Genomic DNA, 15,321 nt, shown 5'->3' with positions numbered 1-15,321 from the left:
GGAGATGGACAGGTGAGTGAGGGAGAAAATAAAAAAAAATCTCCACTTAGAAGAAACGAGTAGTTCTGTGCCACCATTGTGACGACCAGATGCTCTCGGACTATGAGAGAACACTGAGCTGATCCACCATGCGGCTGCTGCTGCTCAGTCACACTGTCTGTGTGGGTAGAAGAAATAGGTTACAGGCAAGAACTAGACACGGAGAGAGAGGAGGAAGAGGGAGGGGGATGTGGGGAAGGGAAGGCTGGTTGCCTGGTTACTGATGGATGTTTTCCTCTGCTTGTAAAGCCCAATTCATCCTGATTGTGTACACAGCTAAAGAGGGCCATGACACACACACACACACACACACACACACACACACACACACACACACACACACACACAGCCAAAGGCCACAACAGAACATCCAATCTATTCAATAGTAAATAGCTGTAGGTTGCTTTGATTAGAAGCATCTGCTAAATGACCATATTATTCAGTCAATGGGAACTTAGATAAGTACTCTTCTATTGGATTATATTACATTGTCTTTCATGTTCCATACTAATCATCCTTCCCTCTCATTTCCTCCAGGACCTAGTACGAGCCGGTGGTCAACTCCAGGGAAAGAGCCTCCGGTTGGGCTTTGCTGACCTTGCTCCATCCACTATATCTGATCCTCCACCTAGTTCTCTGGATCTCCTGACAACACCACACTCTCGACTCTTCCCGTTGACACGGCACTATACCCTGGGGTGCTAACCCTGTCCATCTCCATCTCTGGTTTCCTGGACCCACCTCTCCCTCACCTCTCCCCCAGCAACCCTTCCCCTCCCTGGGCCGAGATATAGATGTCTGTGCCCTCGGCCTTGGAGTTCCACTGGCAGAGCCTGGCTCGGCTGCCAAGCGGGCGTGTCTACCACTCCCTGGCGGAGGTGGGGGGGCAGATGTACATGCTGGGGGGCTGTGATGCTGCAGGGAGGCCCTCCCCAGCATTGGAACTCTACTCTCCAGAGGTAGGTTGGAGCATACACACCTGCACGCACACACACACACATACACACCCAAACCCACACACACAAACACACAACCCACACAGACACAAACACACGACCCACACGCACACAAACACACAACGCACACAGGATTAAACACAGAATGCATCGGTTCAAACATTTACACAGGACTAATCGACCATGTAATTAATTACACTTTTTTGTTGTTTTCAGGGGGACCAGTGGCTAAGCTTGCCCCCCATGCACACCCCTCGGGCGGGTGCGGCAGTGGCGGTGCTGGGCAAGCAGATCCTGGTGGTGGGTGGTGTGGGGGAGGACCAGCGCCCTCTCAAGGTGGTGGAGGTGTACAACACAGAGGAGGGGAGGTGGAGGAAGAGGAGCGCCCTCAGAGAAGCACTGATGGGGGTGGCCGTCACTGTAAAAGGTGTGTTGGGTAGGAGGTGGCTGTCGCTGTGAAAGGTGTGTAGGTGGGGGGTGGCTGTCGTCGTGAAAGGTGTGTAGGTGGGGGGCGGTCGTTGTGAAAAGTGTGTAGGGTGGCAGGGTGGGAGGTGGCTGTCGCTGTGAAAGGTATGTAGGGTGGGGGGTGACACAAGGACATATATACTTGCATTCTGTACATGGCCAGATTCATGTTAATGGCTTAGTTTCTCACCTCTCACTCCTCTACCTTTCTCTCTCTCACCCTTCTCTGTAGATGGGCGTGCGTTGGCAGTGGGTGGTATGGGTTCAGACCTGCTCCCTCGTAGTATACTACAGCAGTATGACCTGAGGAAGAATGTGTGGGCACTACTGCCCCCTATGCCCACACCGCGATATGATGCTACAGCACACCTACTGGGCAACAAGATCTACGTGGCAGGTAAGTAAAGGGTGTGCGTGTTTGGGTGTCTGTTCATGCTTGTGTGCGTGTTTGGGTGTGTGTTCATGCTTGTGTGCGTGTTTGGGTGTGTGTTCATGCTTGTGTGCGTGTTTGGGTGTGTGTTCATGCTTGTGTGCGTGTTTGGGTGTCTGTTCATGCTTGTGTGCGTGTTTGGGTGTCTGTTCATGCTTGTGTGCGTGTTTGGGTGTCTGTTCATGCTTGTGTGCGTGTTTGGGTGTGTGTTCATGCTTGTGTGCGTGTTTGGGTGTCTGTTCATGCTTGTGTGCGTGTTTGGGTGTCTGTTCATGCTTGTGTGCGTGTTTGTGTCTGTTCATGCTTGTGTGCGTGTTTGGGTGTCTGTTCATGCTTGTGTGCGTGTTTGGGTGTCTGTTCATGCTTGTGTGCGTGTTTGGGTGTCTGTTCATGCTTGTGTGCGTGTTTGGGTGTCTGTTCATGCTTGTGTGCGTGTTTGGGTGTCTGTTCATGCTTGTGTGCGTGTTTGGGTGTCTGTTCATGCTTGTGTGCGTGTTTGGGTGTCTGTTCATGCTTGTGTGCGTGTTTGGGTGTCTGTTCATGCTTGTGTGCGTGTTTGGGTGTCTGTTCATGCTTGTGTGCGTGTTTGGGTGTCTGTTCATGCTTGTGTGCGTGTTTGGGTGTCTGTTCATGCTTGTGTGCGTGTTTGGGTGTCTGTTCATGCTTGTGTGCGTGTTTGGGTGTCTGTTCATGCTTGTGTGCGTGTTTGGGTGTCTGTTCATGCTTGTGTGCGTGTTTGGGTGTCTGTTCATGCTTGTGTGCGTGTTTGGGTGTCTGTTCATGCTTGTGTGCGTGTTTGGGTGTCTGTTCATGCTTGTGTGCGTGTTTGGGTGTCTGTTCATGCTTGTGTGCGTGTTTGGGTGTCTGTTCATGCTTGTGTGCGTGTTTGGGTGTCTGTTCATGCTTGTGTGCGTGTTTGGGTGTCTGTTCATGCTTGTGTGCGTGTTTGGGTGTCTGTTCATGCTTGTGTGCATGTTGTGTGTTCATGCTTGTGTGCGTGTTTGGGTGTCTGTTCATGCTTGTGTGCATGTTTGGGTGTCTGTTCATGCTTGTGTGTGTGTTTGACAGTTTGCACGTGTAATGTGTATACTAAGTGTGTGTGTGTTCTTTTTAGGTGGGCGTCAGTGTAAGCGCACGTTGAAGGTCTTTGAGGTATTTGATTCAGAGACACGCTCCTGGAGTACACTACCCAACATGCCGTGTAAACGTTCGTACGGTGGCGTGTTCTGGGACAGTTCGGGGAGGCTGTGTCTGTTGGGGGGGCTAAGGAAGGGAGGGGGCCACCAGAGCTCCAAGTTCACCAAGAATGTCAACATCTTTGATACTAACCAGGGTAAGAACCACAAAAAAAACACTTACATATGCATTTAAGTGCACTGATTTCCTCTCCAGGTACACAATAAAGTTATATTTCTCTCCAAATAAAAGCTAGGTGCATGCTGCATACACACACACCTCAAAAAACTACGTATCTTCCGTCTCACAGAAAATGAATATCAAACGGTCAAATTGAAAAGAGACCAGGAAGAGAAAAGTAAGAGCCATACCCAGGTAAAAAATCGATAAGTCATTTCAAACAATAGGGTGTTTTGTCACGCATTTTGATTTTTCTATTTTTACCAGTCGAAGCCAAATGAATGAAGCAGTGGGAGTCTGAATACTAATCTAACACCACGGTGAGAATGTCTGTCTGGCCAGCTGGCAGGCTGGCTGGGTTTTACTCCAGAGATATCAGATAGACATTTACAATACCTACCTCGTTACCTTCCTCCTCACACACACACACACACACCCACACACACACACACACACACACACACACACACACCCACACACACACACACACACACACACACACACACACACACACACACACACACACACACACACACACACACACACACACACACTCATCACTCACACACACACAGTAAGCAATAAACAATAAGGCCCATTCACTCCCCCTCCCAATCTAATCTAAGTGGAGATGAGATGGGAGATGAGCTACAGTGAGGAGGGAGGGAGGTGTTTAAATTACAGGATTCAGAAACAGATTGTGTTATTATCTGCCTTCCTCCACAGATGGTCATGCTGTCTGCAACTCTCACACTGGGATATTATACTCTGTAGCTCACTCATTGTTAGATTTACCCAGGAGACATGCATTTAGATATCTGAACATATGGCTCTGGATTGACCTAGAATTCAACGTCTTGACAAAATGTTGACAGAATGTTGACAGAAAATGTGTGTGCAAAATAGCAACAACAAGGAAGTCCTGTGGGAGAAAACAGCTTGTTAATGAGATGTCGAAGGAAAATGGCAAGAATCGTGCAAGCTAACAGGCAGGCAAATAACGGCGCAGAATAGTGGTGTGCAGAACGCATCTCAGAACGCACAACTCGCCAGTCTTTGTCACGGATGGGCTATTGCAGACCATACCAGGTTCCACTCCTGTTGAAGAGTGGAAAAACATTCCCTGGTCCATTGAATCCCCGTTCCTGTTGCGACATGCTGATGGCAGAGTCAGGATTTGGCATAAGCAGCATGAGTCCATGGCCCCATCCTGCCTTGTGTCAACGGCACAGGCTGGTGGTGGTGTAATGGTGTATGGAATGTTTTCCTGGCACACATTAAGTACCTTGATTCCAATTGAGCAACGTTTTCTTGCCCCAGAGAATTTGGGCTGTTCTGGAGACAAAGGGGGGTCAGACCCGATACTAGATGGGTGTACCTAATAATAAACTGGCCACTGAGTGTAGATTACATTGATAAAAGTAGAATATTAAAATTACTTCAATATACAAAGACAGACATTGTGTAATATGACATAACTCATAACAAATTAGAGCACCGAATTTTCTAGTATCCAGAATTGGGTTCTCCATGTCTGACTGTAGCTCATCTGTTCAACGGAAAACCACTAACTACCAAAGCCTCTACAAAACTGTAGAAAATACATCACACTAATGCACACTCTCTGTATACAAGATACACTCACACACAGCCCAGCACATACATTAACTGCACAACTGCAATATCTCCAGTCCCTTCTAGTTCAGCTATCTGTAGTAGAGCAACTAAACTCTCTGAACCTTTCTTCCCGCTAGTGTGTTAGTGTGTGCCCCTCCCTCTGAATCTGAAGGAAAAAGGGAACTTAGTGCTGAATATGATATGTTTTAAAAAGTTATTTGGAGGAAGCCCCTGAGAGTGCCAGCCAGCCAACACTTCAACAACAAAGGCCCTGGCAGTGAGTCGCAGAGCAGTGTGCCCGTCGCCAGCTGTGCTCTGCCTTATTCCCTTTCAAGCTCAAATATGGGCTGGATTGGCAACAGTTCATTAACAAAGTGCTTTTATCTGCTCTGGTTGTGTTTTCGTCTCTGTGTCTCCCTCTCTTTCTCCCTCTGTATTTCTCTTCCTCTCTCTCTGTGGAGCTGATTGTGAAGTCAGAGACACTAAACTCACGCAGGCTTGGGTTTCTTACAGACAACATAAAAGCTTTAAAAGATTCTTTGAAAAAGAAAAAAATCTCCCTAGTCGCTGTTTCTCTGAAATAGTTTCACTGTCTTTAGCAGCACAAATGTTTGCCTAAGTAGAACTGTAAATAATATGCCAATTTACTGTAATAGTCATCCCCTGCCAGACTGCAGGAGGAAAATAACTTGTTTTTCTCCTTTGAAGCAATTGAAGTGTTCAGATTGGATGGTTTTACAGGAAATGTACCCTATTTTCTTATTTCCAATATCTGGGGCCATGACCTGGTAGCTTGGTGTGTGTGTGGACATTTGTATTCAAGGTGCACACTGTATTTCTTATTGAGTTGTGGTGCCACCAGAATTCAGGCACACACCAAATTGTAACTTGCAGAATTCAAAAACAAATGGAAAAAATAAAATTGTCACCTTGCTGGAGTTTTATGCAGTGGTCAAAGTTGATTGTATACACTTCCCTGCCTCCCCCACCCTCATTAAAATGTGGTTTACACTTGCACACACACGCACACACACACACGCATGCACACACACACACAAACTCTGACATCGTCCTCTCCTGAATCCCTCCAGGGTTGTGGTTGAAGTCAGAGGACACAGTGGCCATGAAGACTAAGAGGGCTGACTTTGCCTCATCTTTCCTCAGGGGCAGGATGGTTGTAGCAGGAGGACTTGGTGAGGGAGTGTGAATGTGTGTGTATATGTGCTCATATATGTGTGTTTTTGTTGAACGTTAGTTGGTCATGACAATGTTTGATGACCATACAGTGCATTCAGAGAGTATTCAGACCCCTTGACTTTTTCCACATTTTGTTACGCTACAACCTTATTGTAAAATGGATTAAATACATTTTTAAAAATACTCATCAATCTACACACAATACCCCATGTTAACAAAGTCAAACAGGTTTTTAGAAACTTTTGCTATTTTATAAAAACAAATTAACAGAAATACCTTATTTACATAACTATTCAGACCCTTTGCTATGAGACTCGAAAATTGAGCTTAGGTGCATCTTGTTTCCATTGATCATCCTTGAGATGTTTCTACAACTTGATTGGAGTCCACCTGTGGTAAATTGATTGGACATGATTTGGAAAGGCACACACCAGTCTATATAAAGTCCCACAGTTGACACACATCATGTCATGTCAGAGCAAAAACCAAGCCATGAGGTCGAAGGGATTGTCCATAGAGCTCCGAGACAGGATTGTGTCGAGGCACAGATCTGGGGAAGGGTATCAAAAAAGGTCAGAGAGGTTTGGACATGATTTGAGCAAGAACCCGATGGTCACTCTGACAGAACTCTAGAGTTCCTCTGTAGAGATGGGAGAACCTTTCAGAAGGACAACCATCTCTGCAGCACTCCACCAAACAGGCCTTTATGGTAGAGGGCCAGACAGAAGACAGAAGCCACTCCTCAGTAAATGACAGCCCGCTTGACAGGACTCTCAGAACATAAAAAACAAGATTATCTGGTCTGATGAAACCAAGATTGAACTCTTTGGTCTGAATGCCAAACGTCACGCCTGGAGGAAACCTGGCACCATCTTCACGGTGAAGCATTGTGGTGGCAGCATTGTGCTGTGGGGATGTTTTTCAGTGACAGAGACTGGGAGACTAGTCAGGACCGAGGGAAAGATGAACGGAGCAAAGTACAGAGAGATCCTTGATGAAAACCTGCTCCAGAGCGCTCAGGACCTCAGACTGGGGCGAAGGTTTACTTTCCAACTGGACAAAGACCCTGAGCACACAGCCAAGACAACGCAGGAGTGGCTTCAGGACAAGTCTCTGAATGTCCTTGAGTGGCCAAGCTAGAGCCCGGACTTGAACCCGATTGAACATCTCTGGAGAGACCTGAAAATGCCTCTCCAGCAACGCTCCCCATCCAACCTGACAGAGCTTGTGAGGATATGCAGAGAAGAATGGGAGAAACTCCCCAGATACAGTTGTGCCAAACATGTAAAGTCATACCCAAGAAGACTCTAGGCCGTAATCGCTGCCAAAGTGCTGAGTAAAGGGTCTGAATACTTACAGTACCAGTCAAAAGTTTGGACACACCGACTCATTCAAGGGTTTTTATTTATGTTCACTATTTTCTGCATTGTAGAATAATAGTGAAGACATCCAAACTATGAAATAACACATGGAATCATGTAGTAACCAAAAAGGTGTTAAACAAAGATTCTTCAAAGTAGCCACCCTTCGCCTTGATGACAGCTTTGCACACTCTTGGCATTCTCTCAACCAGCTTCATGAGGAATGCTTTTCCAACAGTCTTGAAGGAGTTCCCACATATGCTGAGCACTTGTTGGCTATTTTTACTTCACTTTGCGGTCAACTCATTCCAAACCATCTCATCTTGGGTTGAGGTTGGGTGATTGTGGAGGCCAGGTCATCTGATGCAGCACTCCATTACTCTTTTTCTTGGTCAAATAGCCCTTACACAGCCTGGAGGTGTGTTTTGGGTCATTGTCGTGTTGAACAAATGATAAGCGCAAACCAGATGGGATTGCGTATCGCAGCAGACTGCTGTGGTAGCCATGCTGGTTAAGTTAGCCTTGAATTCTAAATAAATCACTGACGGTGTCACCAGCAAAGCACCGCCAAACCATCACACCTCCTCCTCCATGCTTGACGATGGGAACCAGACATGTGGAGATCATCCGTTCACCAACTCTGCGTCTCACAAAGACACGGCGGTTGGAACCAAAAATCTCCAATTTGGATTCATCAGACCAAAGGACAGATTTCCACCGGTCTAATGTCCATTTGCTCGTGTTTCTTGGCCCAAGCAAGTATTTTCTTATTATTGGTGTCTCCTCTGAAAAGTTGATGTTGAGATTTGTCTGTTACTTGAACTTTGTGAAGCATTTATTTAGGCTGCAATCTGAGGTGCAGTTAACTCTAATGAACTTATCCTCTGCAGCAGAGGTAACTCTGGGTCTTCCTTTCCTGTGGCAGTCCTCATGAGAGCCAGTTTCATCATAACGCTTGATGGTTTTTGTGACTGTACTTGAAGAACCTTTCAAAGTTCTTGAAATTTTCCAAATTGACTGACCTTCATGTCTTAAAGTCATGATGGACTGTTGTTTCTATTTGCTTATTTGAGCTGTTATTGTCATAAATGGACTTGGTCTTTTACCAAATATCTTCTGTATACCACCCCTACCTTGTCACAGCACAACTGATTGGCTCAAATGCATTAAGGAAAGAAATTCCACAAATTAACTTTTAACAAGATACACCTGTTAATGGAATTGCATTCCAAGTGACTACCTCATGAAGATGGTTGAGAGAATGCCAAGAGTGTGCAAAGCTGTCATCAAGGCAAAGGGTGGCTACTTTGAAGAATCTCAAATATAAAGTATATTTTGATGTGTTTAACACTGTTTTGGTTACTACATGATTCCATATGTGTTATTTCATAGTTTTGATGTCTTCACTATTATTCTACAATGTAGATAGAATATAGTCAAAAAGGTTTTTGCTTTGTCATTATGGGGTATTGAGTGTAGATGTTTTATCCATTTTAGAATTAGGCTGTAACGTAGCAAATGTGGAAAAAATCAAGGGGTCTGAATAATGTACTATCAAATGCACTGTATATTGACTGTATGAACACCGTATGATGACCGTGCGTGGTCCCCAGGTCACCAGCCTTCAGTTCTGGACACGGTGGAAGCCTTCCACCCTCAGAAGAGGAAGTGGGAGAGACTGGCTCCCATGGCAATAGCGCGATGCTCTGCCTCGTCCATCGTCATCAGGGACCGCTTGCTGGTGGTGGGAGGAGTCAACCAGGTGCTGGAATATTGCTGTGCTTGTTGTCACACACACACACACACACACACTCGCCATTTACCGTCTGTCTCTGTCTAACTGTCTTTAAGGTCCCTAGTTCAGCCCATGAGATCCTGTATGTGAAAGAGGAGTGTCTGTAGGCTAGAGGACATGACCCTTACAGGATGATTGACAGCAGGATGACCACAAGAAGATTCTGAATTCTAGAACAGTCTATTCAAGATCAGTGGTTCCAGTGCTTTCATAATGGCTGCTGCTCTGGGACAAGTGCAATATGTTTCCTAAGATCTACAGAGGAATAGAAAGGATGGGGAAATAATGCCACAAACACAGAACAGTGCCCTCTGCTGGGTTGTCTATGCACACTCAACTCCAACACACAGTGAGAGAACTTATATCACACAGGCTACACACACAGAGAATAGATCCCAATTATCACCATACTGACTCACATCGTACAAAATATTCTACACCAGGGATAGCCAACTTTGATGGGCGTTGGCCCACTAAAAATCTGAACTCATCATGAGGGGCCGTAGTTACTCGCGGGTCTGCGTACCCACGTGGGCACAACCACATTTCGAAATTGCGCCTTGTGTATTCTATAAAAAAAAGTAGCCAGTTGCACATCCCTGTTCTACACACACGAGGAGCTGGCTTTCTCTGTAAATAAGTTATTCAGAAGAGTTTTAGTAATGTAAAGATTCCTCTTCACTGTGTGTGATCTCCCTATAGAGTTTCTCAAGGTATTCAATATTTTTTTTACTTTTGCATCTATTGTTGTAGATTTACTGCTTGCCTTGTCTTAAACGTTTTTAACTGGACAAATAGATGTGATCTTAACAGGGAGTAGAGACTAGAGCAAGGTAATACATGTTGTATTGTTACTGAGATAAATACTGTTTATTTGTTGTGTATGAAATGTGTGCAGTTTGTCAACAGTTTGATATTCCTTACTGTAGATGCAAGTGACATGTTAGTGTACACCCATCTCTAAGACCTAAGTTAGCCAACTCCTGACATACAGTACAGTACAGTATGCAGTCGCTTGGACTAGCATGAAGACATGCACTTAACTGGAGTGTGCATATAGCATGCATGCAGACATAGCATGCATATATCTGGAGCAAGTCAAAATAATGTATATGAATTAACTGCACTACTGAAACAGAGTGTGCAATCATCAGGAGTTGACTATACCCACTGATGGAGGCCGCTGAGGGGAGGACTGGAATGGCTGGAATGGACAGAATGTATTGGTATCAAACACAACCATGATACCATTCAATTTACTCCATTCCAGCCATTATTATGATCCATCCTCCCATCAGCAGCCTCTACTGAAACCTACATATTTGAATGGGTTGCCTATGGATTGCTATGGCAATAGGAATTATATAGGTGTGAGAAGGTTAATCATGTAATGTCTGGTTTAAAGTCTATATCAAATGGTGTATGTTCTTTAATCCTATTTAAGATCTGTTGCTCTTTTTAAAATCCCTATTTAAAAAAAAATGATTACATGCAATACTGGTTTTTGGTTCATATGTTTTGGTTTGTAATTAGTGCACTGTGTATTGACAATTGATTAATGTCAAATGTACGTATTAATGAATAGCTTCATTCTCAGGATGTTATTAAAAAGCACAAACTACTGGATGAATACTTCTACAGTAAGTATGGCTTCAATGAGGTATTCTTCTAACTTGATTAGAAAATAAAACAAAAGAAGCTTAACAAAATAATTCCATGGAGTGCATCCACTTCCTACCTGTATGTAGTATTCTTCTATATCATTCTTGTTTCATTCTTATTCTGTACTGTTAGATTTCAGTGCAGCCTTTTATATTATTGTCCATTACCTGTTGTTAAGGAAACTTTTCATCCTCTGCCATATCATGGATTCAGAGCTACAGTGAATTCGGAAAGTATTCAGACGCCTTGACTTTTTCCACATTTCGTTACATTACAGTCTTATTCTAAAAAGGATTCAATAGTTGTTTTCAATAGTTGTCAACCTACACACAATACCTCATAATGACAAAGCAAAAACAGGGTTTTAGAAACGTTTGCAAATGTATTAAACATATATAAACAGAAATACCTTATTTACATAAGTATTCAGACCCTTTGCTCTGAGACTCAAAATTGAGCTCAGGTGCATCCTGTTTCCATTGATCATCCTTGAGATCTTTCTACAACTTGATTGGAGTCCACCTGTGGTAAATTCAGTTGATTGGATAGGATTTGGAAAGACACACCTGTTTATATAAGGTCTACAGTTGACAGTGCATGTCAGAGCAAAAACCAAGCCATGAGGTTGAAGGAGTTGTCCGTAGAGGTCCGAGACAGGACTGTGTCGAGGGTACCAAAAATATCTGAAGTATTTTTTGGTACCCTCAGCAAAGGGTGGCTACTTTGAAGAATCTCAAATATAATATATATTCCTCGAGAATGCCAAGAGTGTGCAAAGCTGTCATCAAGGCAGAGGGTGGCTACTTTGAAGAATCTTTGTTTAACACTTTTTTGGTTACTTCATGATTCCATATGTGTTATTTCATAGTGTTAATGTCTTCACTATTATTCTACAATGCAAAAAAGAGTAAAAAATAAAGAAAAAACCTTGAATGAGTAGGTGTTCTAAAACTTTTGACCGGTAGTGTATGATGATGATTCAACCATATTATCAGGTTTGAAGGTAAGACCCAGGTGCAGACAGTGTGGAAGTAAACAGGAGACAAAGGGCTGTGAGACATGGGTTTAACTCTGCACATACGAAAGGTAGGATGTATATGAAGGCCCGGGGCAACAGAAGACGAATCTCTGATTTTGGAGATGGGAAACGGGCCAATAAACAGAGGGTATAGATTGTGGGATTCCACCCGGAGGGGCAGATTCCGGGTGGACAGCCATACCTTCTGCCCAAGACGATACCGGAGAGCCGGGGTCCGGTGGCAATCTGTTAATCGTCGATACCTGGAAGTGGTGTTGCCATTAGATGGGGGAATCCCCGTGACAACGTCGAGGGAGATGTGAGACCAGGGACGGTGAGGGACAGGCAGAGGTTGGAAGAAACGAGCCGGAGTCGAGGAGTCTTGTTTTGTGCATAAACCATGCAAGCGGTGACAAATGAGAGACGTCAGGGACACTGCTTCTCTATACCCCAGCTGAGTGCCGTCGCCAGGCACAAGGTGTGCAGAATGGTGTCGGGCTCTGGGTAATAGCCGTGGGGCTATAGTGGTGAGACAGTGCATCCGGCTTGACATTCTTGGAGCCCGGCCGATATGAGAGGGAGAAGTTGTACCGTGTGAACAGCAGGGCCCATTTGCCTTGCCTGGAGTTGAGGCATTTGACTGTGTGGAGATACTCCAGGTTTTTGTGGTCGGTCCATTCAATGAACGGATGCTCTGCCCCTTCCAGCCAGTGCCTCCATTCCTCCAACACCATCCTCACTGCGAGAAGGTCACGATTCCCCACATTGTAGTTTTTCTCTGTGGCGTTGAGGCGGTGGGAGAAGAAGGTGCAGGGAAGTAGCTTCAGGTCCAGGACAGAACGCTGGGACAGGACCACCCCCACTCCTACATCAAGAAGCATCGTTCTCCACCACGAACTGACAGGAAGGGTCAGGTTGAACAAAGATGGGAGCAGTGGTGATGCAGTGTTTGAGGTCCCGGAACAGCCGGTCAGCAGCAGGGGACCATGTGAACGGAACCTTGGGAGAGGTGAGTGCTGACAGGGGTAAGCCAGGGGGCTGTAACCCCGGGTGAAGCAGCGATAAAAGTTGGTGAACCCCAGGAAACGTTGCAGCTGCACCATGGACGTAGGCTGGGGCCAATCCACCACCGCTCTCACCTTCCTGGGATCCATCTGGACACTCCCAGCGGAGATGATGTACCCCAGAAAGGGGATGGTGGAGCAATAGAACTCGCATTTCACTGCCTTAATAAACAGCTGATTCTCCAGGATTTGTTGAAGAAACTGACGGACGTGGAGCACATGTTCTTGGGGGGAGCAGGTGAAGACGATGATGTCATCAATGTAGACGAAGATGAACCATTTTAACATGTCGCGGAGAACATCATTTACCAGTGCTGAACACAGCAGGGGTGTTGGTGAGGCCAAATGGCATGACCAAATACTCGTAGTGGCCGCTGGCCGTGTTGAAGGCGGTCTTCCACTCATCCCCCTCCCGTATTCGCACCAGATGGTAGGAGTTCCGTAGATCCAGCTTGGAAAACACAGTGGCCCCCTGGAGCGGCTTGAAGGCAGAGAAGATGAGGAGTAGCGGGTAGCGGTTTTTCACCGTCATGTCATCGAGTCCCCGTTAGTTGATGCACAGGCACAGGGTCTTGTCCTTCTTCTCCACAAAGAAGAACCATGCGCCGGCAGGAGAGGATGAAGGACGGATAGATCCTGCAGCTAGGGAGTCCCCAATTTAGGTCTCCATAGCCTTGGTCTCCGGTCCCAAAAGTGAGTACAGTCATCCCCGGGGCGGAGTGGTGCTAGGAAGAAGGACAATCCCGCAGTCATGTGGTCGGTGTGGGCGAAGCGAAGTTGCTTGGGTCTTGTTGAACACCTCCTGAAGGTCCTGGTACTCTGCGGGAATGGCGGAGAGGTCCATGGCACCTTTCGAGCCCCCAGGAAGATGTCCCAGGGCAGGTTGTGCTGACTTCAGACAATGGGCGTGGCAGAATGGGCTCCAGCCAATGATGGCACCAGTAGACCAGTTGATGAGGGGATTGTTTCCCTAAAGCCAGGAGAATCTCAGAACCACGGAAATCTGAGGAGACTTTGAAATTGAATAGTCTCGCTGTGATTCCCTGACACCCGTAGTAGGTTGATAGAAGTGGTATTATGAGTGACCCGGCCTATTCAGCGCCCGTCCAGCGCTCTAACATCCTCATGGAGAGGGGCTGAGTGGTGATGTTCAGCTCGGAAGCCAGGGTAGCGTCCAAAAAGCTCTCATTGGCCCCAGAGTCAATGAGGACCCAGAGAGATTTAGACTGGTTTCCCCACAGCAGAATGACATGAAAAGGGGTGCGAGCTAGGGAAGCAGAAAATTTATCCATATGGCCCACCAGAATACTCACTCCTGCCAGTGAGCTTGGTCTTTTTTAAAGGACAAGAGGACACAAAATGACCAAGAGTCCCACAATACAGACAACTCTTCGTGTTGCTCCTGTATTGCCATTCCGCTGGCGACAGCCCAGCTCTGCCTAGTTGCATAGGCTCGGGAAGCAGTAACTCAGCCGTCTTCGACGACTTTCAGGGGAAGTAGGGAAGCCTCGGGTTCTCTTCGGCAACGGGACCATCGGGGACTTCCGGGAGGACTCGGATGGGATCCCTGGATGTGCGAGCAAAATCGAATTTCCTCTCTCTCCGTTGTTTTTCATAATCGGCCATCGATTCGGATGGTCAAAGCAATGAGGGAAACGAGATCCATAGGTAACTCCCGAGCAGCAAGCTCATCTTGACCTCCTCTGAGGAACATATCAAACAGCGCTTCCTGTTTCCAAGCACTCTCCGCTGCCAACATGCGGAAATCCACCGCATAGTCTGCCACACTGTGGGAGTCCTGCCGAAGCTGGATTAGCTACCGGGCAGCTTCTCTCCCAGTGAACTGGGCATCATAAACCTTCTTCACCTCTCCCACAAACCCCTCCAGGCTAATATGGCCGGCTGTTGTTCCCATACAGCAGTATCCCAGGTGAGGGCCCTCCCGGACATCAGCGTGATGAGGTAGGCTATCTTGGAGCGATCCAAGGGGAAGGAGGAGGGCTGAAGCTCGAAGATGAGGGCACACTGAGCTAGAAAAGCCCGACTGAAGCTTTCTGGGGGAGGTATGCGTGGCTCCCGAGAAGGTGGAGTGCCTGATGAGACAGCGATGCTAACAGCTGAGTTACTGAGGGGCTGTGGGGTTACCACCATGGTAGGCTGCCTCCCAGACAACCTGTGGAATTGCTCCATCAAACTGTCCAACACCGGGCATGGCGTTCAGCCAAGGTTTGGACCCCCGCCAAAAGGCCACAAAGCAATTCCTCATGCCTACCAATGGTGGCTCCTTGGGAGGAGATGGCATTGCGTAGCTGGCTCAGGTCTGCTGGGTCAGTCATGGCCAGTTCAAACTATCAGGTTTGA

General features: G+C 46.4%; 1 protein-coding gene across 1 annotated transcript; it reads left to right on the top strand.

Annotated features, from left to right (window-relative positions):
* The first annotated feature begins 486 nt into the window (after positions 1-486).
* Positions 487-9,350, top strand: LOC139414326 (kelch domain-containing protein 8A-like). Its single transcript, XM_071162244.1, has 7 exons — positions 487-998; positions 1,212-1,422; positions 1,693-1,857; positions 3,005-3,223; positions 5,955-6,056; positions 9,035-9,183; positions 9,273-9,350. Exons 1-7 carry the CDS (start codon positions 834-836, stop codon positions 9,321-9,323), a joined length of 1,062 nt encoding a protein of 353 aa, XP_071018345.1. The 5' UTR covers positions 487-833; the 3' UTR covers positions 9,324-9,350.
* Positions 9,351-15,321: the final 5,971 nt, after the last annotated feature.

The sequence above is a fragment of the Oncorhynchus clarkii genome, chromosome 7 (assembly GCF_045791955.1).
Source record: "Oncorhynchus clarkii lewisi isolate Uvic-CL-2024 chromosome 7, UVic_Ocla_1.0, whole genome shotgun sequence".
Taxonomy (NCBI): domain Eukaryota; kingdom Metazoa; phylum Chordata; class Actinopteri; order Salmoniformes; family Salmonidae; genus Oncorhynchus; species Oncorhynchus clarkii.
Note: the sequence above shows the minus strand (reverse complement) of the source record. Positions and strands in the feature narration are given on the sequence as shown.